This window comes from Camelus dromedarius, chromosome 8 (assembly GCF_036321535.1).
Source record: "Camelus dromedarius isolate mCamDro1 chromosome 8, mCamDro1.pat, whole genome shotgun sequence".
NCBI classification, from domain to species: Eukaryota; Metazoa; Chordata; class Mammalia; order Artiodactyla; family Camelidae; genus Camelus; species Camelus dromedarius.
Genome location: NC_087443.1, coordinates 36,601,790 through 36,628,078, shown reverse-complemented (window position 1 = coordinate 36,628,078; position 26,289 = coordinate 36,601,790). Strand labels below are relative to the sequence as shown.

At 35.6% G+C, this 26,289-nt stretch overlaps 1 protein-coding gene across 8 annotated transcripts in view; it reads right to left on the bottom strand.

The window, feature by feature from the left end:
- The window catches only part of CTNNA3 (catenin alpha 3), a 1,350,697-nt gene that overhangs the window by 61,647 nt on the left and 1,262,761 nt on the right, over positions 1-26,289 (bottom strand). For 7 of the 8 annotated variants that reach the window (XM_031461217.2, XM_010985795.3, XM_064488128.1 and 4 more), the window contains 2 exons: positions 9,160-9,265; positions 98-232 (listed from right to left, as the gene is read on the bottom strand). In XM_031461217.2, coding sequence (XP_031317077.2) covers positions 98-232; positions 9,160-9,265 — 241 coding nt within the window. Of the gene's footprint in view, positions 1-97; positions 233-9,159; positions 9,266-19,039; positions 19,270-26,289 lie in introns of those variants that run through there. The other variant, XM_064488129.1, reaches the window with a different exon arrangement.

The following is a 26,289-nucleotide window of genomic DNA, read 5'->3' as shown; positions in this document are numbered from 1 at the left end:
TGTGGACCTGTGAGATTTGGTGTGGTAAGGTGGGGTGTAGCTGCTCTGTTTCAAGCATGTTCCACATGTGATGGTCGAAGTGCAGGGCAGGACTCACCGCTGACATGATGAGCTCGCCCCCCAGGCTCTGGATCTCAGCTTTAACTTGACTGCAGATTTTCAGCTGGTGAGAGTAGAACTTAATCTGTTCCAGGTAGGCCAACAAGTCCTGTTTGCATGATGGATCTGGGCACTAAATATGGATAAAAGATAAAAATGGAAATAGCAAAGAATAAGTAGATCCGAGTGAGTAAATATTGAGACTGCAAGTACCTTAGAAGACATCAACTTTGTTTTCGCTGAGTCCCGTTTCTCAGACCAAGGATTCTGATATGCTCCCACCATTAGAAGACTCTGTTCATGTTTCAACCTTATTTACTTCAGCATAGATAGAGGAAATAGTAAAGGAGTTTCCAGACATGAAAATGTACATAAAATAATTACCTTTAATTTATGATAAGGTTAGAAGCCTTTAGATTATCATTTTATAGGTAAATCTGAAGAAATACTTAAAATGCAATTATTCCTTTTATCTAAAGCTACTATGAGAGCACTCCTCAGGGCCCACAGTTCTGCACTGTCTGTCCTTTGTTATTTATATGGGCATTAAAAAAAACATGTGCAACAAAACATATATTATGTTCTGTTACTTTCAGGATTTAACATTCTTAGCTATCACAGACAAAATAAATCATTTCCACCTAAGCTAACAACTGTGGATCTACTGGAACCAAGAAACAGGCAGCATGCATGTTTTAGAGATGCATTAAATTTCTTTGCCAAAAACAGTCTCCTGCATTATGTTATTTTCTGTAAGGAACTTCCTGGACTAGAGCTTTGAGCTTCAGCACAACATGATAAATATCTGTGGTCAGTGTTTAATCTTTGTGTTCTTTCTCTTATGCAGTTATAACAGATTTTTTTAAATCCCTGATAACTTAATTCCACTTTAAATACATATTCATAAGGACATGGAAATATGAATAGTAATTTATATGCAAAGATATTCATTGTAACACTAATTATAATAGCAACATTTAGAAATAAATGTCCTATAATAGTGGAAAGATTAAATTAGGATACATATCTATATAATGTGATATACTCTCAAAAATGGTATTTTCAAAGGAAAATGTTTTTGGAAGGTGAAAAAATGTGGTATTTAAAATTTCATATTGTAAAAACTATGTGTTTATGTTTGAGTTTAAAACATTGGGAAATTAATGTGTAAAAATGGTAAACATATATAATCAATATTTTTCATATTTTATATATCTTATATAACTTAATTCCACTTTAAATACATATCCATAAGGAAATGGAATATGTTACTTATATATGTTACTTAAAATATATTACTTATTTAGTCATAAAAATGTTATTTAAAAAGCTTTAATTCTAATAGCCAAAAATGAAAATTAAAAAGTAGAATGAAAGACCAGAAAGCATTCCATGCATTTCTACCTTTCCATAGTAGTTAATAAGCTTCAGTGTTATTGGATAATTGCTGAGAATCTTATTCTCTTTTGTATTTGGTAAATGGACTAGTCTACATAGCGTCTGGATGGGTGGATGAGATTAGAACATGTGACCTTCCAGTAAAAGTTAGTCAACAAAGGTAACAAAGATATGAATTCTTCTGCAGAAGTACTATCCACCTGCTAGACAGACATGGACATCTGAGTGGATTCTTAGATACATGAGAATCAGCCAAGATGTTAGAGACTATGATATGAAGAACTTCTCTCAAACTTTAAAGAAGGAAGTAAAGATCACCCCACAAATCTCATCAGGAGGATTAAATTATAACTAAATAAGAAGGAGGAGACAAAGGACAAAGAGAGGGACAAAGAGAAAGAGAGAAAAGGGGGAAGGAGGAGGAGAAAGAAACAGACAAAGAAGGAAGAGAAAGGGATTTTCCCAAATTACTGATGAGATGAGAAATTTAGAAAGCATAATCCTTTCCTGGGATTGAGGAGTTTATTTATGCTACAGCCAATATTGGAACCCATAACTACTTGCTTTCAAGTCCACTTTATTTTCAATCACTAAACATAAGAGAATTGGGGCTACATTTTTTTTTAAATTACAGAATACCACGGTTTGCACAGTTTCAAGGAAAAAGAGAATTTATGAAAACGCTATGTTTATTTTCAAGTGAAGAGTGCTTTGATGTTTTTCAAAGACAGAAGTTAGTTATCTAGAATTACCTATAATGATGAAAGGCAAGTCATCCCATTGTTTTACCCTGGCAGGAAATTTGATCATTATTAAGTACTTTCTACATGTCAGGCACTGGTGTCACATCCTTTATATGCATGGTTCTAAGTTAGTATTCACTGCACCATTTTACTTAGATCCAATTATTGGATAGAGTATATGATTTTTGTAAAGATTTGAATTTAGTTTTTCCTGTTTTATCCACTGCACAATGATCTCTTCTATATGACATTCATCCAAACACCTTCCTTCCTCTATCCTGAGTATTGGATGGTCTTATGTATTTTTGTTCTTAGGAATGGACTCAATGATAATCTTTGACACATATGGTGTTTTATCTGTCTAGGTGCTTTACCTATGTTAACTCTTTTAATAATCACACAGCTCCATGAGGTAGGTTCTATTATCCCATTTAGAAAAGGAGGAAACTAAGACATAGAGAAGTTAACTGACTCACCCAGTTACTAAATGGTAAAGCTGGTGTCTAAACTCGCATGATCTGTGAGGCTCCACTTCTCTACTACTAAAGTCTAAGAACAGTATCAGTCTTCCTGTCAGTTTTATCTTATATAGTAAACAGTAAATTGCCAATCTTGTAAATTGGTTTCTTAAATTGACACTCTTGTCCATGTATTTTAAGTAGGACTAGTGTGGATTTTTTTCCTTAAGGACTGATACCACTAAGGAACTTCTGATAAAATCAAACTTGCAAATGAATATTTAGATTCTTAACTGATAACCGATCAGTCTCTCTCAAGGGACTTTCAATACCATGCTAGCAGAGTCTAGAATTCTGTTAAGGAAAGAATGAGTCAAATGAGTAGAAAATGTAAAGTTAAACTTTTGAAATTAAAAGTTACTTGACCCAGATTTACCCTTCATTCCCAGCATTGGTGAGTATCTTGGTTACACTTAAAGATGGTAGTCAGTTTTATAACTTAAGTATAAAAACATATTGACTGGCAAATTCCATACTATAAAATGTGTTAAAGCCTTCTTTCCCACTGGCATTTGGAAAGACTTTCTAAGTTAGTTTTGCCCGCCTAGAAGCAGAATCAGGAGAATGAATTGTTCCCACTTTAAGAATACTCTTCTATTTGCCAAACCTCCTTTACTAAGATCAAATTATGTTTCCTCACCTTTTATATTTTTACATGGAGCTAACTGAAAAAGTTTGGGACCTAGATTTATAGAAGATTCATATCCTTCACTTTCTTTTAAATAAAATTTGCATAAAAACATTTTTAAAGCAATGTTGCTAGGAACTTGTAGGCAAATCAAGTGATAAAATATAACACACTTTGGTTATTATTTCTCCACTTATTAAGATAAGAGATGTTAACCAGGACATCTAGTTAGCTTATTAATGCTTTTTTTTTTTTTTTTTTAACTTTTATCACCACCAGGACACTCACTACAGGCAAGCAGATGGCATGTCAGCTAAGTGGCTTTGGCACATTAAACTAGCTTTCACTCTTCTGGTAGGATGCTTCGTACCCACACAGAATACATCACTTAATAATGAGAGGAAAACTGAAGAACATTTATTACCTTTCAGTTTGAATTTTAAGGGTGAATTAGCAAAGTGTATATGTTTTAAGACCTATACTCCATAAGCTTAGCTATTTTTTTCTCATACTGGAGTATAAACTTCATTTAGACACATTTTAAATGACCTTTGCAATTAAGGACAACAGTTTAAATTCTGCTAAGCTGGCAAAGTTTGTGAAGGGTAAGTACCAGGTGTCACTGTGAATTTCTAATAGAAATTTCAAGCAATCAGTGAGAGCAAAAGCACTCTGGGCCCAGGACCTTCGCCTTCCCACAGTGCTCACTTCTCCACCTGTACTCCGGTCCAGAGGCTCTCAATTTCACCTTTCTCAGGGTCACAGATCATCAACGATCCCATCTTTTTCTGTACTTTAAATGTCTTTTTCTATCCTTGACTCTATCAACATATAATCCCTTGAAACAAAATTCCCCCCTCAACCCTGGCAGCCCATCCTTCTCTCTCCCTGTTCATGAACATGTTTTCTACAGATTTGTCAGTGCTACACCATTGATGTTCTTGGGTTTTGTTCTTCTGCATATTTTCACTCTGACCCTCTTCTTGGGTCATAGTATATACTGTTCTGGCCCTGTCTACCACTTACAAAATAAAAATGACTTAATCTCTGTTGTCTAGCCCTGTCTTCAGAAGATCCGTATGCCTATTGTACCTGTCCAGCCCATCTCACTGTCTTATCGACATTTCACACTCAACACAGATAATCCTCAACTATCTCATACTCCATCTTGCCTAAATAAATAAAGTCATTTTTCTCCTGTTCTATTGACTATCTCAGTATAAAGAGCTTTCTCCCTCTCTCCCGTCTATTAAATTTGGTCAGTCATTAATTTGAGATGATTCTATACCCAGAAGTCTCAGCATACTCAACATTTTTTTTTGTTATGCTTATAATGCTGCTCTTTAGCAAACTAAGGTTTCTAAAACACAGAAGAGAACGGTATCTATGGAAGTGTGGTAAAAATGCAGTGGGGCCCTTTTATGATGTGATGCAGGACAACACTGACTCAACGTGGTCTAGACTGGGCATGCTGACTTGTGAGAGTTATATTTGGGAAATTATATTTTGGTATTTTTTCAATGCACAGTGTTGTTTTACCTGAAATTATATATGTTGTTCATATTTTGTTATATCTCTATTTAGACTAAAATTATCTTGAGTTTAAGAACTGCTTCAAATTCATTTTTAGTTTCAACTTGGTTTGGACATAAAACCATTGAGAAAATGCTATCAGCGACATATACATTGAACACTAATAGAAACTACAGACAAACATATTTTCCATCTTCATCAAAGCTCCTTTCCTTTAGTAGGTTTAAAGTTCTGGCCCAGCTTACTCTTCTGCTTTGTGCTGACTTCTGTGAGAAATTCTCAGAAGGGTTGACTTCCCTGTGTATTAGATTACAACTCAAAAAATGTCATCTCCCTCCTTGAAACCTGAAACTTGTCAACTGAAGAGTTACTTGGGTTGAAGTAAACATAAAAATGTTCTACACTGTATATAGAATATGAATGTGGGAAGGATGGTAGAAAGGTAATTCAGGCAAATTTTGATTACTTGGAATTTCTGGTTAAAGTCAGCCAGCCACTTGTAAGGAGAAACTTCCTCAGCTTTCCTCTTCTCCTCTTATACAAAATAGCCCCTTCTTTCTAGATCCTAAAACACCTTATTTTTGGTACCTAGGGCTATAGTTTTTTGTATACATGAAATAAAACTGAATATGTAATCACCCTAAAAGCATTTAAGACATTGTTTCAACGAGAAAAATGACAAAAATCCAATAAAAAAGAAAAATAGTAAAATAGTATGCCTTTCAACAGGAGACTAATATTTCAAGGATGTAAACAAATCAAATATTTCAGGATTTATCTATTCCTATTGAATTCCTGAGAACCTGCTATGCATTCATTTTTATAAAGTAGGGGGTTCATTAATCTGGAGAGCAAATCTAGGTACCAACTTCTCTGGTCAAAATAGACTTCAGACAGATAACAGAGTCAAAATACAAATATTGTTACAGGATGCATCTAGGAGTTATATCCTTAAGAGACATGTTAGAATCATATAATTAATGCTTCAGAAGTTTCTTTTAAGTGTAGTTCTGTTACAATTTTTTTTTTTTACTATCATAACATCAGAGGACACAATTTAATTCAGGCTAGCCACCAGCAATATTTTGTCAAAATATCGATGAAAATTACACTTGCAGATTGTCCTGTTCATAGTTCAGTGCACTGTGTGTGAATTGGCTTGTAATTCTCTACCTTGTTTTTTTTTTAATGTCATCTTTCCTGAATTAGTATTGCTTTCAGTATATTTAACACTGAAAATTCATTTTAATTGTGTCCAGTTATGATTAGGTGGGAGTACCCAGTCAATAACCTGGGTATCTTTGCTTTGGAAAAATTACAGTGAAGGAATATTAGGATTCAGACACAACAACCAGGGGTCAGAAAGTCCTCTTCTTGTGCAAAACACTTTACCAGATGTTAACTTTATTTTGTTTACTGTTCATCTCCTTCCTATTTGGGGTAGGCTTCTTCTATAATTAATTGAGATCTTTCAGTGTATTATTCCTACATTGTGAGGTATTATCCAGTTCATCTAATTTAGAATATCTGCTAACATGATGAATTACAGTGAGGAGTCAAAAAATCAAAAGAAATGTGTACCCAGGGTCTGAAATCTTATATTTGTAAGAAGGATACTTCTCCAACTTGTCATTCTCTTTACTCATGAGGAAAATGTTTAAGAACTGGGATAACTAACAACATCCTGTCCTTTAGGAATACACTATCTAATGGAGATGAGACTTGTATCAGAGTTCTGTAGGACTTAAACAATAAGGTCTTGGATGGAATATGCAATCTACCATACCACGTCAAGACAATTCAAAAATCCAAGTGATGTTGGGTGATGGGGACAAGTAAGCTGACATTACAGTTTCAGTTCCATACGTTAAAACAGAAGATTTTCACTCACTGCTTCCTAGCTACCTAATGGCAATGCCAGGCTAGTAAATTGTATGTGGTTACACACAATAAATGCATGTTCAAGGAAGCAAGTCAGGGAAGAATGGTAAAAAAGAAAAAAGAAAAAATCCAGGAAGACAGACTTAGAAACTTCGATTAATCTGGTTTTCTTTCTTTCTTTCTACATATGAACTTTGACTCTGAAACTTTACAGAATGAAACTAAATTAGTCTAACTACATACATATTTCACAAGTCTGTGTTGGGTGGAATTGGAAATTGATTGATGTTAGACCTTCTGACACTCTAGCAAAAAACAGACTCGAAAGCATCATAAAAATTGTTAAGATTTTTTTAGCTATTAGATTGTTCAAAGTTGAAAGCAACCAGTGTTCTGGGAGATTGTTTTCATAATATACACTGACACTTAAAAAATTGCCTTGCTTATTCAACTGTATTCCACAATCAATTTCAGACATTATATTTGTCTAAGTTTTTATGTTAATCTATCAAACAATATCAAAATCATAGTCATAGACAATCTTCCCAGATGATCACTATAATAAGAATCAGTTTCTTTTCTCTCAGATTTGATTCTTCAGGACCCTATTTATTCAGATCAAAATTAATTCATTTGAAACTACTTTACTATATGAGGTGGAAAAGGCCAGAGAGAGCCATCTATAATTCTTCACCAGTCAGTGACTGTTTTATTAAGCTTCTTTTAAACTGCCAAAGTTATAAGGAAGTGAGACAATACTTTTGCTTTCTTCCATACCATCTGAATAATACTAAGAACAATAGCATAATTTAATACAGCTAATGTTATAAAAGCACCTACTGCAAGGTGACCTAATTCAATTAAAAAAGAATATGAGTCTAAGAAAAAAAGGACAACTTCAAAGTGACACAATGATTTGAAATTTGAAAATTGCACATTCTAAAATAAATAGGATCACACTGGTAGGAATCATTAAGTATTTATAAAGTTATAGAACACATAAGTCTGTTTAATGTATTATGGTTTTGCTTATTCTACTACTATTTTGTCTCATAAAAGTGAATTCAATAAAATTCTAAAATACAGAAAACCATAGGCAGATATGGGCTTCAGTCATTTATTTATAGTAGATTTTGATTTATATTAGAATAGAGTTTGTTTTTAACTGTAAATGCGAAACACCGAAAAGACTAATAAAATGTTTATAATGCTTAAAGTAGCAAGATAATGGAAAAATATATATGACTATATATATATTCAAAAATGTTTAAAAATATTTGTCTGTTTTTATTACTTCTCATTTCCCCCATATCCAAAAGTATAATATCCAACAGTATAATATCCAACAAGACAAAGTTCTTCATGTTCTAAGAAAAAGAGGATAAAAAGATTAAATAATAATAAGCCCAATAAAGTTTCCCTTAAAGTGTACATGCAAGAAAAATATGAGATAGTTGTAGATTCAAAAATAAAAGTGCTTTCTTTCCCCAAAGGAAGATAAATATGTATTACAGAGTTGCATAATATAAAACCTACAAAGGAGTCCTATATCTCAATCTTAAATATTAATTGAATATCTCAATACATTAACTAAAGAAACTGACAGGTTTTTCAATTAAAGTTAAGGAAAAGGTAATGCTAATAATGTAGCTATTGCTTAGAAAATTGCAATGGACACATGAGAAATATAAAGAAGGGAAACCAAGCATTCAGAGCACCTATAAGGATTATATACATCCTACATTTTGTATCTTCACTTCATTATTCTACTAATTTTACATAGAATGCTAGAATACATTATTGACATAGAAAACCTAACATAAGAGGATTTTGAAAAGTACTGATTTTTGAAGAGCAAACATAAGAAGTCTAAGGTATTACAGAAAAAAATACTAACATTGGGTATTATAGCCAATTAAAATGATTTGAGTATACTTGAAACTCAGAAAGCTGGTATTTAAAATAATTTGGATATATCTGAAGCTCAGAAATCTTAAGGGGAGAGGGTATAGCTCAAGTGGTAGAGCACATGCTTAGCATGCATGAGGTCCTGGGTTCAATCCTCAGTACCTCCTCTTAAAAAAATAAAAATCCAATTACCTCCCCCCACCAAAAAAAAAAAAAAAAAAAATCTTAAAAATAATCAAGCTCTAAATAATGATAATAATAAAGCCTCCCCCAAATAATTAGATTTCCTTAGAATTTTCCACTACTTGTGTATTAATTATGCAAAAAAATTTTAATATAATTTAGGAAAAAACATCTAACAGAGTAAAAATTCAACTTTGTTCTAATCAATGCCCAATGGAAGAGAGCAATTAGCATGGACTTTCATCACATCCATTTGTAGAGAACTCACCTGGTTGGCAATCTGCCGAGCAAGGACGTCCATCCTTGATCCTGATTCTGATATCATTTTAGCTGCATAGATCACATCAGTTGTATGCTTCAGTGGTCCTTTGCCCCTTAAAGTAAAAGATTACAAGTGTGTTGCAGTGGTTCACGCTATGATACACACACAAAAAAATTTTCACCCCAAAGTATAGGCTACTGACTATACATACTTCAATTTTAAACATGCCCTGATTAGATTCCAGTATTACATAAAAAATGACAAAACAAATTAAAATAAAGGCCTATTGTATTAAGATTCAGGACATATCGCCAAGAAGAGGGACTCCATTTGGTTTTCATTCCCAGGTATTTCTTAAAGGAAACTTCAGCCTAGAGATACTTTTGGTGGATGTAGATCCCTCAAGGCGATGGTATTATTTTCTCATTTTAGGAGGAAACATGAGATTTTGGATACTTTATATATTCAATAGTGCATTTTGATTAGCAGGGATACTTTTAATCCTCCTTTTTAAAATATCTGTCTCTCTCTCTCTCTCTTTTGTTTTACAGTCATTTTGTTAATTCAACTTTGTTTTTATCACATTATCTCTCCTCCACAAATATCACAGTAGTTGTGTATGAATCTGGAGTCACACTATCCTGGACTGTTTCCCCAAAAAGATTGCTTCTTAAAATTTACGTAAGTCAAGCAAGATAAATACCTATTTCACACCCCAGTTTCCTTGGTGACAGGTAACAGGCACACCCCCCACATGGAGTCATTCTAAGGCCTTCATGACTTAATTTCTACAAAGTGCTCAGACATTGCTTTCAACAATGTAAGTTATTTGTGTGGTTGTTACTTTAAGATCATTTTGGTTTTTAATGCCATGGAATAACAGTTGGGTTTATTTAGGGATTTACAAAGTAGTTAGAAAAGAAGTGCATTTCTTATATTATTGGAGTGGAATAAGGAGACAACTTTCTGTCTTCTCCTTCCTCAAAAAAAAAGTGAATGACTAACAGGAATGAATATAACCGCTCCATCCACCTGCCACTACTCCTGATTTCCTATGTTCAATTCCTAAACCTCTACTGAGTGTCAATACACTGACTGTTCTAATTAGGTGGTTTCTGTTCCTTTTTCCTAGTAGAGACTAGGACCCTGAAGAAATCACTCACTAACATGACTGTTTTGATGCTTCATGGGGGAGCAGGAACAGTGAGGAAGGTGGGGAGGAGGAATAAGCTGATCAGAGTAAGGAAGGGAAGATTTTGAGAAGCCAAAATACAGTAGAGGTGAAGAGAAGGAGAAAGAAGACAATCTCTGTCAAATATCTTATATACATCTTGGACCAATTTCAGGAGTAGACGCTCTAGTGTTAAATCTAACAAGATTTTTTAGAGGAAAATCTCTGTTCACTTAGGAAACTATCACTAAAAAGTAATCAAAGGCAGAGGGGTTCATGCAAAGGCATATTGCATATTCTATACCTGAAAACGTGAACATCGAAACACTTGTGCCCCATGTATTAAAAAGGCCCTTTCACCGCACATTTTTCATGGTGCCTCTCAAATTCATTACAAGAAAGATTTTTTGTACAAATGGAACATCATGTCTAAGACAATGAAAACCTGGCCTCAGTAGATGGTTAGCATCATCCTTCTCTTTGAATCTGCTGACACAGGTTGCTTTGAAGTTTTCTAAAAAGTCAACGTTAATCATTATAATTGTTTTGAGTTGCTCTTATCAAATTTACTTTATGAATTAGGCAGGACTAGGTGTTATGTACATAGTTATGTTCAAGAAAGGTACTGCATTTCATTATGTCTATGCATCTCCAGAGAAAGCTGAACTTAAATAAAAGGCTGTCTAAGCTCCACAAAGGCAATGTATCAATTTTCAAGGTCTTAAACGATGAACAAAGCTTGTTTCTAAGGAGAGCAACTAATGCTCACTTAGCTTAAATAATGGACAAAGAGTTATATCTAAGGATAGCTAATGTATTCTTTCCCCTCAAAATAATATATTTCTCCATATAAAATCCCTCGTCCAATGAAAAGGAAATTACCTCTAGCTTTAAATATGTACCTTGTTATGAGACCACTATCTTAAACACATGTAGAACTTAAAAGTAACAATAATACGTTATGACAGACTACAATTATTCTCTTCCTCATGCTCCTAATTAAATGTATTGCCTGGCAAGTTTCCTACTGAGTGCCAAACAAAATATACATTTTACAAATGAGTCCATATTATGCCAAGCTTCCAGAGGAAGCTGCAATTACTGAAACTATGATAAATTTTTAACATTTGCAACCTGAAATGTGCTATGTAATGAAGGCTTTTGAAATTGGGAAAAACATTCAAAGGTTGTTTTCTGCCTTCATTTTCATAATGGGTTCTCAGGATCTCCTGTCGGCAAATTGTGTTTTAAATCATTGAGTTTAGATCTTACAGAGAAAGATACCCGGGGCTAGGAGGTAGATTTGGGAAATGCTTTAAGGAAACTAGAGGGCAGAAATCTTTAATAAATAGTGGGTACAATAATCATCTATCTGTCTCCCCATAAAGAAGGGCAGATCAAGCTCTGGAGTAGACAGTCTGCCAATGAATCATTAAATTACAGATTAGAAGGTATAATGGGAAAGGCTGCAGTAACCCAGTGATGTTGATGCCACAGACAATTTTATTAGTGTAAGTGAAAGGGATATCTTTGAATCTCAATTTATTGGTGCACCATAAACCTTTCAGCCATTCTGGATGCTGCCCCAGCCTGACTCTCACTCCTCTTCTTGTCCTCACCCAACTTCTGGCCTTCACCCCTCCTTTCTCTTGATCAGCAGAAGAAATAAGATGATACAGCTGATCAGTAATAACTCAACTAATGAGAGATCTGGTTAAATAACAGAAAATATTAAGTAAGTTTCATGGACTTATTTTGTCTCTTTAGGGACAGAGAACATCTTCGAAATGATTTGGTGTTTTCTGCTACTGATAAAAAAATAAAACAGAAAGCTTAATTATATCTTTTGCACTTAGTAGCCCCTAAATCTTTGACAACATAATAGTATTCCTCCTTTTTAAGACAGAACAAAGTTTCCCTTTAATCCCTTTTCCCTTTGATATTTATTTATATAGAGTAATTTCCATGACACTGTGGTTAACCTGGTAGATGAAAACAAGGATAGCACACATTATGTTCCACAATAGTAGTGAGCGCCTCTAGTATTTTCTATGCACTAGGTTCTATTCCATACACAAGCTAATTTGATCATTATATGAGAAATCTGAGGAACAGAGACATTAAATATATAGTTTATCAACTTACACAGCTATTAGGTATTGGAGATGGAATTTGAACTCAGGCAATCTGGCTATGGAATCTGTTTTTAATAAATACTCTGTACTCCTTTCAATAAAATATACTAAGAAAACATTAAAAGATGAGAAAGATCTCCTTAGACATTGGTGGGAATTACCATGAACCCAACAGAAAGCAAAGAGGAAGGTTAGATTTAGGTGCTAGGTGGTTAGAAGGTCCACCAACAATGACTTGCTCATACACAACAGCCTCAAGAAACATGAACCAAATCTGTGTCTCAGTCCCAACATAAAAAAAAATGTGCTACATTACGTAGACTTTTAGAGTCGGGGCAAGGGGTTGAAATAGCACCAGTAGTCTACACCCTTGAGATTTCTTTCTTGAGATATTATTGCTTTTCTTTATTACGTACACTGGTACCCTATCTCTCTCTTTACTCTCCCTGGATTCATCATTAACTTCAAACCTGAGCCACTGCAAATGCCATATGAGATGAGAGGTTGCACGTTGAGGTTTATTTATAGTACAACATATAGAACTTTTATCTGAGAATCTTAGCTTGAGACAAAGTTATTTAATTCTAACACTCAAATTTAGTGCTGCAATAAAGTAGAGTGAAATGAATATGGACTTGGGAAACACATTTTGTCTGCATCCCAGTACTGCCACTTGTTAGCCACGTAGCCTTGGGTATTACACAGTATCTGTCACATATTAGGTGCTCAGTGAATGTTTTTTTTCCTAATACCTTTACAAATGATATTTTATAAAATTTACCTTTTGAATTTTATTTAATAATTATAGAAGTTCTAGACAATATGAACTAATTTGAATAAACTGAGTTCCTTCTGACACTTGTTGACAATATAACTCTGCATAGCTTTGTCCATAATATCCTTTTACTAAGAAAAAAAAAAAACCAACATAAATATATATACACCTATAAACTCTGCCTGTGTGTACTTGTCATTGTTGTTCAAGGTTGTTCTTTAACTCCTTACAAAGAATTGAGTTACATTTAATGACAGGTCTTTCTGGTACTATAAACGTCCCAAGATTAATGATTTAGCTCTACAAGGGTACCACAAGAATTCTCTTACTTATAATTCTGACTTTAGATACAAAAGAAAAAAGTAATTATCATGGAAGCAGCTGAAAATGATGAGATACAGGGAGGTACCAGACTCAAGCAAGGACATACTGTTCCTCTGCTGTTCAAACATGAAACTTTAATTAGGCACCTCTCTCCCTCTGGATGTTACTTTCTCTTACAAAGTGTCATTCTCAAGTTTTGAGGACTCTCTAAAAGTCCGCAGAAAATAAGCTATTGAATAATCAGCTAACAATCATCCGGAGTAATTAGGGTCCTGAGGAGTCTTTGAGATTCAAGCCTGGAAAAGGTGTTGTCCCATGAAAGAGGAAAAATACTGTCTGAACATTACATGCATATATTTTTTTCATTTCTGCTCCCTTTATTCCATATTATTCAGAGTAGCCTCGCTGCTATAAGAACAACATCAAAATGTCTAAAGGGCTTAACCCAATAAAGTTTTCTCCCCTCACAGTCAAGGGAGACTGTGGGGTGATGGGCACATACCACGCAGACATTTAAGAACCTAGGCTCCTTCTCTATATAAGATAACGTAACCTCTTTAGGCTTCACAGTTCTCTGAAGGATCCATTGCGTCCAGACATCTGATGTGGGAAATGAGTGAGGATCTCATTGGAAATTTGAGGGGTCAGGATAGAATTAGAAGAATTAAGTCACTCCCACCCGTATTCCAGAATCCAGACACAGAGACTCATGTAACTGCAAAGAAAGCTGGAAAATATATTTGATTTGGGCACAGGAAGAAAAGAAAACAGGGTTTTATGAACTCATAGAATTTCCTCTACACATACCTCCAGGGGCGCTAAAGTCCTCTATTTTCTTTTTTCATTTTGACAACAGAAGTCTGTGCTCCCTGTGAAGGGAGTTTTTGATGTCACCTAGCAGGTGGGAAAAATGGGGAAAATGCCAGGGCTCTTCACTAATACAGCTGAAATTAGATATACTTTGCCAGAAGACTGATTCTACTTTTTGTTTTAAAATTGTTACAAATGTAGATGGTCTATTATTAAAAATAAAAATTACACAAGTTTTACTTTGTACTTGGTGATAATAGTCTTTCATGTTCAATGCTGTGTTAGTTTATGAAACAAGGATAGGGCTTATTTTAGAGATCTTTTGGAGGATCAGCCTGGGGAGAAAACTTTAAAAATTTTTAATGTTATTTTAATATAATAATTATTGCTAGTATAGTTGTTATTGTTGTCTGTGTGTATATCGACTCGGTGAATGTGTGTGTGTGGCAGAGGTGGAGAGTAGAGATTCCCTTCCTCAAATGCAAAAACTAATTTTCTAGAAAAAATCCCCAAATACAGAAATCTTTTGTCTGTTCTTTAGTTCTCAAATTTTCTAATTTACTCTTCACCTGTTAGTGTTATTTCAAATCTTAGACTATACAATTTAGAGACTTCATTGAGTGCCCTTAAGGACCAAAAACACTAAACATCAAGGTGGAAGCAGACGAAGAATTAGAGTTCTTTAATTTTAATTCTATATAATTATGTAAAATTAGAATTTCTTTTGCAAAGTTTGCTTTTAAGTTTTAAGCAAAGAAGAAGTCACCTAGCCAGATATTTTTGTCTTAGTAAAACAGATAGACAACTTTCTTCAGTTCTTCCTGAGTGTGAAGATTTTAGTATACTCCTATGTAATTTTGTGCTGAAAGCATATATAACAACAAACTTTTCGTATGCTCACTATGTTCCAGGCTTAATTTCCTGACACCCAGCATCGCTGCATAGTGTTGTACAGGTTGTTTTCCTCCCATATTTAAGAGTCGCCATTCATATCACAGATACTCCCATAATTGTGCATATCACAACTCATGCAGCCTTACATGATCATTGTGCTCCTAGAATCTATTACCTCCACCCTACAAACAAGAAGCAGAACCTTAGAAACTCCAACTCCCTTAACTTTTCTCCAAGGTATACGAATATCAGTTGGTCTAAATTTAAAAGCATGGAGTTTAAGTCACTAGTACTTTCAGAGCCAATTAAAAAAGACATCATGTAGGCAGAAACATCATCATAAGATTCCTGTCAGTATGCATCTTGAAGTACTGAAATTCAATGGATAGCTATGAATCAGTGGAATGTTTCATTGACTGCAAAGTATACAAGAACAGAGATTCCTAGCCATTGTTCCAAGTGGGACCCTATTAAAGCATCGTTCTATCTGACCAATTCCAAGGATAATGAAATAACCTCTTTTTTGATTAATGTTTCTTAAGGAGTAAACTGACATTTATATTTCTCCTGCCCCCCTCTTTTTTTTCATTCTACTTTGGGCTGAAAGCAGATATATCAAAGGAAAAAGAAAGTCACAATTGTTTTGTCCCTTCTCAACTGGACTTTTGAGTTTTGGTTCAGAGAGAGAGGTAGCCTGGTGGTGGGGGCCCATGCATGACTATCAAGTTTCCTACAACCAAAAATGAAGCCATTAATGTCCATTTGAGAACCACAGCATTGTTGAAAATTGTGGCATATAAGTGAAAGTTTTTCCTAGTGACCTCAGCGCAATTTCTGACTAATTAAATAAGTTGTTTTAACATCACATCTAAGATCACAGACCTCTCAGAAACATCGCCACTATCAACCATTCTTCCAAAGGTAAGGAAATTCCTGCATCAATGAAAAGAGAAAAACCACAGTTGAAGCTGCATGGAAGCTGGTTCTCACTGCTTACTCTATACCCACACCTGGGGTCACTCTTATCAAGTGTTCTCTTCATCTTTCTTCAATCAGAGTCTCTGTATTCATTTCCTATTGCTGCTGTAACAAAATGTTACAAACTCAGTGATTTAAGATGACACAAATGTATTATTTTACAGTTCTAGAGGTCAGAAGTCCAGAAGTTTCACCAGGCTACAGTCAAGGGGTTGGAAGGATTGGTTCTACTGGGGCTCCGAAGGAAGAATCCATTTATGTGCCTTTTTCAGCTTCTGGGGGCCTCCTGCATCCCTCAGCTTGTGGCTCCTTCCTCCACCTTCAAAGCACATCACAGCAATGGCTGCTTCCATCATCACACCAGTGGCCTTCTCCTTTCTGATTTCCTGCTTCTTCGTGTAAGGGACCTCTGTGATTACACTGGGCCCACCCAGAGAATCCAGGATACTTGTCCCATCTCAGTCTTCCTAATATAATTGCATTTACAAAGTCCCTTTTGCCATAGAAGGTAAGAGTCACAGGTTCTGAGAGTTAGGGGGCAGACACCTTGGAGAGCTGTCATTAAGGTCCTGGAGAGTCACTACCAAGTACTCAGACTTGGCTCTGATGAGGGAGCTACTGGTGTTCTTGGTCTTGAATCAATTCAGCCTGAACAGATTTGCTCTGGTGGTTACTTCTCCAGCTTGCAAGTTGTCCTTGTCCTTGTCCTCCTTTTTTTTTTTTTTTTTTTTTTTAAACAACTGCCAGTGAAAGTTTCAGGTTCCTGGTTCTTAATGGTTTGATAGCTGTATATTCCTTTGCTTACAATTCCTATCAATGCATGGAGCCTGAAGAAATGTGGAGACTGGAGATCAGAGAGAAAATGTATGTGCCTCGGGCTGCTCCCTCTCTCCCACCCCCACAGGCTGATCCTAGCACGCCCCTCCCTCCTCCTGGGGCTACACAGGAAACACACCCAGTGACTGAGAACACACCAGTCTAACATGGGGCGAGATGAAGGGCGACGTCCTATTCTGCGGCAGATGGGAACGTTTTTCAGGTAATTTTTGTATATACTCATTTCCTCTTTGGGACCTATAGGCCTGGAAAACTCTGAAACATATTTTCATGAAACATTCCAAAACCATACCTGCTGCTTTTAAGGGTCATTTAGGGACAGCAGAGTTGAAATCATTTAAGAAACCTCTTGTAAGCAACTGGCTACTCAAAGTGCAAAATAAGGGGTCACCTTCTCAGTGGTGGCTCTCCAGACTCATGGGGGTAGTGAGAACTGAGAAGGAAATTCAATGGCACGTTCCCTCACACAGGAGAAAGTCACCCCTCCAGCAGTAGCGCCCCACCCCCACCACCATAAATCATTATTCATCGATACCTTCTCAGGACATAATGGGAAATCTGTACTCAGCACCAACATTTGAAAATGTGTCTTTCCTTGCCTTCTACACATTAATTCTCCGAGTGCGCACATTAATCAAAGCCAAGGTACTATAAATACAATCGTACTTTCCGACTGTGGGAGTCCCTCTTTTTCCCATTGGCAGTGACCTGGGCATTAATCATGTACACGATCTCTTACAGAGCCTGGGCGCTTTTTCCAGCTTCCCCTTAAACCACTGTGATACACCTGCTGTTCTTGCTCCTTTAATATCAGACCAAATTTTATGGGCTTAGAAAATAATCATTTTCCATTTATGAAAAGCATATAATTTAGCTTTTGTTATTTAGCATTTGACCTTCTTAAAACCTACATACCAATGCGCTTCTGAATCTGGTCACAGCTCAACTTTATCCTAAGGTCCAGTCGAAGAAGCATACGGAGGTGTGAAAGGGTCACTGACTTAGTAAAGACTTATCAACAGATAAGTTAACAGATTGGTTCCAGAGTGGGTTCGAGGGTCTGGCTGGCCGTTAGTATCCGGCCTTGCTGTTTCAGAGATGTTAAAAACTGCCAGGAAATCGCTGGCCTGCCCCCTCCTGCCCTAGTCTATCAGATATAGCTGCTGTTTATTAAACTTTAAGACACTGTGAGGCCTCCCATTTTACTTGGCTTATTCAGATTGAGTGTGACTGGAGGTTTACCGCTTTATGCGGCTAGTTTTCATGTTAACGTGCCACCACCGCTGCTCTGCATTGATTTATAGCCTTTGTTGATTTATTTCATCGTGCAGGGACCCACAGATGATTTTTATGTGAGTGTAGGGTATGATTTTAAAACCTGAATGAAATAAGCAGCTCTAGGTTAGACACACCCATTACTCTTTTCCACTTTTTCCCAGTGTCAGGCCGAACGCTCAGGTATTTATTTAACCGCACGTGAGACAATGTGCTTACTGCCTCCTCAAGTAAAAGAAGTTAAAACAATATTATTGCAAAACAGTGGTCACCCAGCATCATGCCCAGCTCTGTGATCCACCCTCTTGTTCCTGTGGGCTGGCCTTTGCCCTAAAAATCTCTTGCCTTGGAATGAAACAGACTCATATAATGCTGAGGTATCTGGATCTGTTTTATAGTGGATAGTGCAGACTGGAGGGGCAGACTGAACTATACTAAAAGGGCTATAACCTAATTTAAGAATTGTATGCTTAATGACTTATTTCTTATTAAATCAAAATGACAGTGGAAACACATAGAAAAGAAAAAGTCAGGGCTTAGGTTTTTCTTTCTTCTTCCTTCCTTCCTTTTGAACTTTCTGGACTGCTGTACTCTCTGTTAGGTGTGAGCGCTCTGGTGCCGGCCCGGCAGTGTGCCTGGGGTCCTGGTGTCAGGATGTACTGGAATGCGGATCTCCTCCGCCCTTTTCTACAGGGGGTCTCTTTCATTCAAGGCCTGCCAACTCTTTCTGAAAATAGACCACAAAGGTTTCTCGAAATTCTTCTGAAAACTTTAACGCTGGCATGTGAGCAGATCGAACTTGACTGAGATGGTTGCTTTTCTCTCCCGTCTAGAACTCCTCCTCAAACCCCAGTGTTTCTTCTTTGAAAATGTTCTTTGACATGTGAGACGCCAGGCCTCCAATTAAGTGAGGGTTACTGAGGAAGAAAAGAGTAGGAAATGAGAAAATCAATAGTCCTATGATAGGATGGTTACTCTGAATAAAATCCAAATTTGCAGCTCTCAAGAGGAAGCTCGTTGAATTCATTTCTGTGGCTTAGACTCTGGCACTGAATAACTTTTTTCCCCCAGTGGGAAAAGTGACATTTTCCCAGAGGCTGAAGTCATTAAGATTGCGCCTGTTCCATGGGATTAGCTCCAAGAAGGCGACTATGCTTCTGCCACGGGCTGGCATTCTGAAAATATCCCCTCTTCATATTGAACTTTTGGTGCGTTAATCGGGAAAACATTCAGTCATAGCCAAGTAGGTTGCTTTGTTGGCCTTTAAGCATCCTGTTTTGTCAAGCACAGAATGAGATAATCGTGTTTTACCTTCATCTTCCACATATGTATATTTACGTATGGGTACATGTGTATTATTATGCTAATGAATTATGTAGATTATAAAACATACACAGAAGTATAAATTGTAAAGTGATCAATTAAAGGTAAAATAAATTATTTTAAATATCTTGCTAGTGATGATGTCATTAAAACAATCTCAAGACACAATATTCCCTTAAGGAGAAATTTCATGAGTTTTAGAGGATATAAATCCATAGTTCAAAGCAGTCTTCTTAATAATTAATTTTATTGGCCCCCAAACAAATCCAGTTTTGATTAGATCATCAGTGATTTTTTTGTGGCTCACCAACAACTCCTCTCCTAGGAGTAAGAGAACTGTCAACTCTGACATCGGATTTTTTGTTTGGGCTTCTCTTCTAATCATCCTCAAACCGTGGGTTTTGGTTTTTGGTTTTTTTTTTTTTTGGTTTGTTTTTTTCTGAAACTTTTAAAACAATGTATCCTAGTTAATGAGGGTTAGCTTAGTTAAAACTAAGTACAATTCATAAGTCATATTAACAAGGCACATGTTAATTGTGACATGTTGAAAGCCACTGAAGAAGGGAAGGCACTACAATTAGTCCTCCTAGGCCTCCTAGGTAGAAATCTCCCCCAGGGACTTGCCGGGAAGGGGAGAACCAGTGTCAGTCATGTAGTAAATACTGGTAAGGACACAAATCTTCCGTTTCTGATAACAAATACCATTTCAAATATTTTCTTTTCCTTGTCTAATACAGTATCTCACAGCACCAATTTGGACATTACTATTCAAAGATGTAGCTCAAATGATTTCTCTTCCATAAAATCTTTCCTGTTGTCCAAAGCAGGAAGTAAATATTTGGTTCCTCTGATCACTCATACCATTTTGCCTGCGCCTCCTCTCAGGACTGTCAACCCGTTCTGCCTTAGAGTAGAGTTATGCATATGTATATGTCTTAGCTCTTGAACTAAACTCTCAGCTTATTGGGGGAACGGCCCATGGATGATTCATGTTTGGGTTTCCTCTGGGGTTGGGAGAGCAGTGAGACCAGCCATAGACTCACATACAACAGTTCTTTCAAAAATACATGTGTCAAGAGATAAGTTAATCAATTTCCTTACCCCCACCCCAAGCCACAAACAAGTTTGTAATTTTAACTTTTATTTTATATTTCTGCCTCTGTGAGGTATTATCAAACAATAGATTACTAGAAGGCACGCAAGAGAGGAGCTAGAAATATGTTTTTTTTTTTTAAGATTCAAAATAAATGTCAAATTCACAGTGGATAATTATCTTTGAATCACTGAAATTAGGCAATGGATGACTATCCCAAGATACTTTTCTATCCTAAATGTTTTAATGTGCATGAATGTACATTCAAAATATTATCCTCCTCTGTAACGTATCTTCTTTCTCCTTTTCTAAATTAGTTACAGATAGAAACTATGAATGACCATAAGGACAAGTTTTAATTTTTCCTCATTTTAGACACTGGATATTAGAGAACGAATCATTATGTAAGTTACAGAACAGCTAAAAGCAGTGTATTCCTGTGAGTACAGATGCTATAGTAAAGACAACAGGAATTATTTTTAGGGACGTTTTAGAGCAGCAAAGAACTAAAGGTAAAGGGTGAATTCAAATTGAAAACCAGGAAACATTATTATAAATAGAAAAAAGTTCAAGGAACAAAAGACCAACTTATTTTTAAACACAGCTACTGTTTCTAGAAATGTGGCGAATACCTGAAGCACTAAAAGCTGTAGGTTCTGCTCCATTTTCCAAGACCTGAGCCTGGGCATCCTTTACAATTTTCCACATGCTTAGGTGACTCCCAAGGATCACCAAAGTGAGATTAATGATTTAATTTTCTTTTCAAAGGTTACGTCCCCATTATTAAGCCATGCACATGATAACACACTGTGAAGAATGTGTACCGGGCCAGACTAGTGGGACTGCAGAGGCTTCAGCTGAGCCAGATTGGACAAAAGTAAAGGTAGTCAAACCATTTACACTGTTGCTTATACGGAGGGCTCTGAAGGTCACATCCCTCTTCCAGAAGGGGTCCTCCTGCTATAGTCTGTCTCTTAGAAATACAATTTCCTATCAACCACCTGAGAAGAGATTCTCAGTAAGAACTAGCACATATCTTTGCAATAGTTTATATTTTAACAGGGACTAAGTTTATGACATAATGTCTCTGACAGCTGGGCTCACCTATCCATTTACATGGGACGCCACCTTGTTTTAGCTAATCCTGTGTTGGATAAACATACATTTCTAGGTCTTCTCTGACTTCTCATCATTAATTGCTTTGAAATGGATAAGGCCCTGATTTAGGAATCTCAGACTACCTAATCATTGTTTTCCTTTTCGTAATTCTTTTAGATGGTGGGTGAGGTTGTTTATTTGAGGTACATCTTACTCTGAGTCTCTATTACTGGTTCTACTCCCTTTTCTCTGCTTCTCTCTTGGTCATACCTGCTCCCTGCAGTTTCACCACACCCATTTTATATTCTCTTTCTTTCCTCTTTTCTCGCTTTCAATTTTAATCTTTGCCTCTTTCCTTTTTCTTCTATTTTCTCCCTTATTCCCCTTTTAGTTAAAACTGAAGATACCAATCTCAACACTGAGTTTCAATTGTATGGCATTTCACAAATTAAAAAGTCCATTCCTACAGATTACTTAATTTGGATATACAGAACAAACCTGCAGAATAGTAATGACAATGCTTATCAGCCCCAATTACAAAAGAAAATACTGATGTTCATGTGAGCTAGTGACTCAATCAGTTTTACACAGTTAAGAATTAGCAGAACAAGGGGAAAATTTCAGGTTGCCAATTTCTCTCTGGGGGCCAAAAACAAATCCAGCCCCTCTTTCTCTTGCATTTAATCATGAAACGTTCCAGTTTTCTAAGAGTCCTTATGAAAAGTATTTTCGTTCCATGAAGGGTATTATTACTCATACATTTAACAAATAATTATTGATTATTGGTTATGTGTGAGGTGCTTTTCTAGGCAGTACGATGGATGGAAATATGCATAAGACATGACCCCTGCTCTCTGTCACAAAGAATGACTGAATGGAAATGCCACTTCAATGGAAGGACCATTTGGGCAAAGACTGTCTTCCCTTTTATATCTTAAGCATCATGAATGTAAAAGTAGAAAAGTAGTTCACTCAGTCATTCATTTATTCATGAATTTAATCACTAAGTATATCTATAGACCAGAATATTTCCTCAGCATTTGCACTGCATTCTTGAAGCTTTAAACCTAATAGGGAATACGGTTAAATAAATTTGTAAAAATAAATAGTAAGACTGTTTCATATGTTAATAGTAGTACGATGAAAATAAAGCTGAGTAATATGATAAAGTACAGAAGGGAATATTAGTTGAAGAAAATAATTAATATCCGTACTAAGATTGGAAGTTGACAAGACAAGCATATAACGAAAATTCAATGTGGATAAGAAAAATATATATACTTTTGCATTTTAAAGTCTAGCTGGAATCATGGAAATGATCCAGAGTATTTCCAAAGGAGCTAATTTCTTTCTTCAATAACTACTCTAAACCACATATAATAATATTAAAGGATAAAACTAAGAAAAATGAAGACAAGTGAATAAAAAATAGCTAATCAGAGTGGACATGAATCATGATACTTTATAATCACAAATGTCTTTGCACTGCACACAGAAACTGATAGTTGAATCAGAACTTGATGGCTAATTAGTCTGGGTTCGTTCAACTATGGAAATAATTCCTTCAACTTCCATGACTAATAATTATCTAATTTCTGAACACATATTTCCACATGGGGGCCCATAACTCCATGGGATGGATTTTTTTTTGTTAGACTGGCAGCTTTAACTGTTAGCTATCTATTTAAACTGAGCAAAAATCTACTGAATTCCTCATATTGGCCCTAGCTCTGCCGTTGGGAGCAACACAGACTGCATCTCCTACAAGAATGGAGGATTCGATTCAGATATTTGGTGTGTCTATTCAGGTATTTGGCATGTCTATTTCCTGAAAAATACAGTCTAGAATACTGAGGAAGGAAAACCACATTAAAAAAATTAAACATAATTTAAAAAGAGGAAAAGAAAAGAGTTTTTCTTTATATGAAAGTAGAAACTAATAAGGTTGTCTTATTACACCCAAAGGAGGGAGAAGGAAAAGAAATAAGTGGAAAAGTATCTGATGCCACAGTCGAGATTTAGGCAGATCTGGTGTAGCACATGGGCCACAGTGTTCACATCAAAACTCACCTCCACCACAGAGAAGAAAACATGAAATGCTGAGAGAGCAAACTGAGCCCTCAGATGACTACAGCAACAGACAGCAACTAAGAAAGGGAGAAATTTTAAAAGCCTTCTGGCTGAGTTTCTATGAAGAACTAAGGTGCCAGAGTTGACAAGGTGCAAAGGAGGCTGTAGAAGCCTGGTGGCTTTGTGGAAAGCGAGGCAGAAGAGGAGGAAGAGAAACATCACCTTTTGTTTCACGGCCTGTAGTTGAACTAAATTTATAGCAAGATGACATCTGAGCTTTAACACAAAACTTAATGTTTTAGCACTGAACCATGAATATGGACAAAAATCAGTCAGTTAATAAATGGCACTAGGTGTAAATTTCAGGGTCATACCAATTTTTAAACATTCCCTATGGTTAATTTTCCATCATCTGAATGCATATATATATCTACTATCTCTCTTTGGCTCCCTTCTCTATAAACAAAGTTTTGTTTCCTTACAGACAATGTTCATGCTATACTCAGCCTGTGTAGTATCCATAACATTTCTACCTCATTTGTTTGTTTTGATCACCAGCCTTGAATTTTTATACCACTTCACTTAACGACTGGTTTCTGCCTCTGCCAAAATTGATGCTGTCAACACCAGGAATGTGAATGCCCACACCAGTGTGCTGTAATCTTGAGGGGCGAGGTGAGGACAGTTACCACTTCCAAGCAATCTCTACTTAACCTCGCTAAGTATCAGATTCCACTTCTTTAAAAAAAAAAGGACTTAGGAGTCAGTCTTGCCTATCTCGTGTAATAATTTGTAGAGTTCAATGGGTTAATGCATATGAAAGCACTTCACATACTTTACATTTCTGTAGAGATATATGAATGCTATTATTAATACCTGCATATGATGTTGAACTTATTTGAGACAAAGACTTTAATAATCTGGCATAGTAACTAGTAGATAGTCTTTTAAATTGATACTTGCCTAAATATTGTATAAATGTGCATAGGAAATTTTCCATATCTGGAATTGTATTGAGAAAAATAAGCATATCTATGCAATAAAATGCCCCCTCAGCTCAACTGTGGACAGGGACTATTTTTTTGTCTTGTACATGCACTGGTTTCTTTGGTGATATACAATACTTATTTTATTAAATGTATTCAAATAATCAATATTACTTTATATATGCTGTTTGTCTACATTATTTTCATGAAATATGCTCCTAGAAGAAAGAGAATATATTAGTTTCAGTAGTTTACTATGTTATAAAGCCACTGTATTGGGTAGAACTGTATTGAACAAATAAGCCTCTGTCAAAAACTGTAAATCTATATAACTTAACACATATATTAGTATCATTAAAATTACATGTACTATCACAAATTTTAAAACAGTGGTATTTTGATAATTTCAAGTATTTGTGCAATAGCTTTCTATTTCAATGAAAACTTCTTACATTTAAAATTAATACTTTTCCATTGAGAGACATTATTTCAGCAATTGAATTTTAGTAAAACAAATAAGTCATGAAATTTAATTTAGGTGTCACACTGTAGAAGAATATGGTCAAAATTTTAAAATTTACATTTTGGGTTAGCTGTGTTTCTAGAACATCTGTCATGCTATTATGACAGGTGTCTATTAATATGGATGTCTAATCAAATCTCTTGGTTGCTAATAGCTTGGCAATTCAATATCTAAATGTTGTCAAAATCCCTGATTATATGTTGAAAACTATGGATAATTGATTCAAGGCTGTTTCCCTTGACTAGACTAAAAAAATTAAAACCTGTCCTGTGTACTTTCCTTTAGAATATCAATATTTTTCTGAAACTTCTAAAATATTTCAGAATATTTTATGATCACTTGTGAAGAAATAAAAGCCTTTTACAAGCCAAGCTATGTCTTGATTCAAATTTCTTTAGGCTGTTCATTATACAAGTACAAATGAATTATTTTTAACGCATGCCCCAGGCTGGAAGTGAGTTCATAGAGAACTGACAAAGTAATACAGTTCATATGTATGTTCTAATATATATATATATGTATATATATCTCCAGGGAAAGATCTACAGAAAACCCTTTTGGAAGCAAGGAAGCTCAGATTTTTAAATCAAATTTTCTTAAAATTATTTAAGAGATTCTGAGTAATAAAAGTCAACAAGAATAAATTGAGTGGCCCTTAGCAGTTTGCTTGGAAAGTTTCAATGGATGGCATCAACATCAAAGACCCTGAGCTAGAATTTCCCTTTGAGTATGCAAGAGTATGACACAAAGTTTTAGGAAACTTCTGTGGTAATAATACCAAATATAAATCTTTGCCAGTCTGAAACTTAATAATTATAGATTCTGAAAGTTTAAAATGTATTTC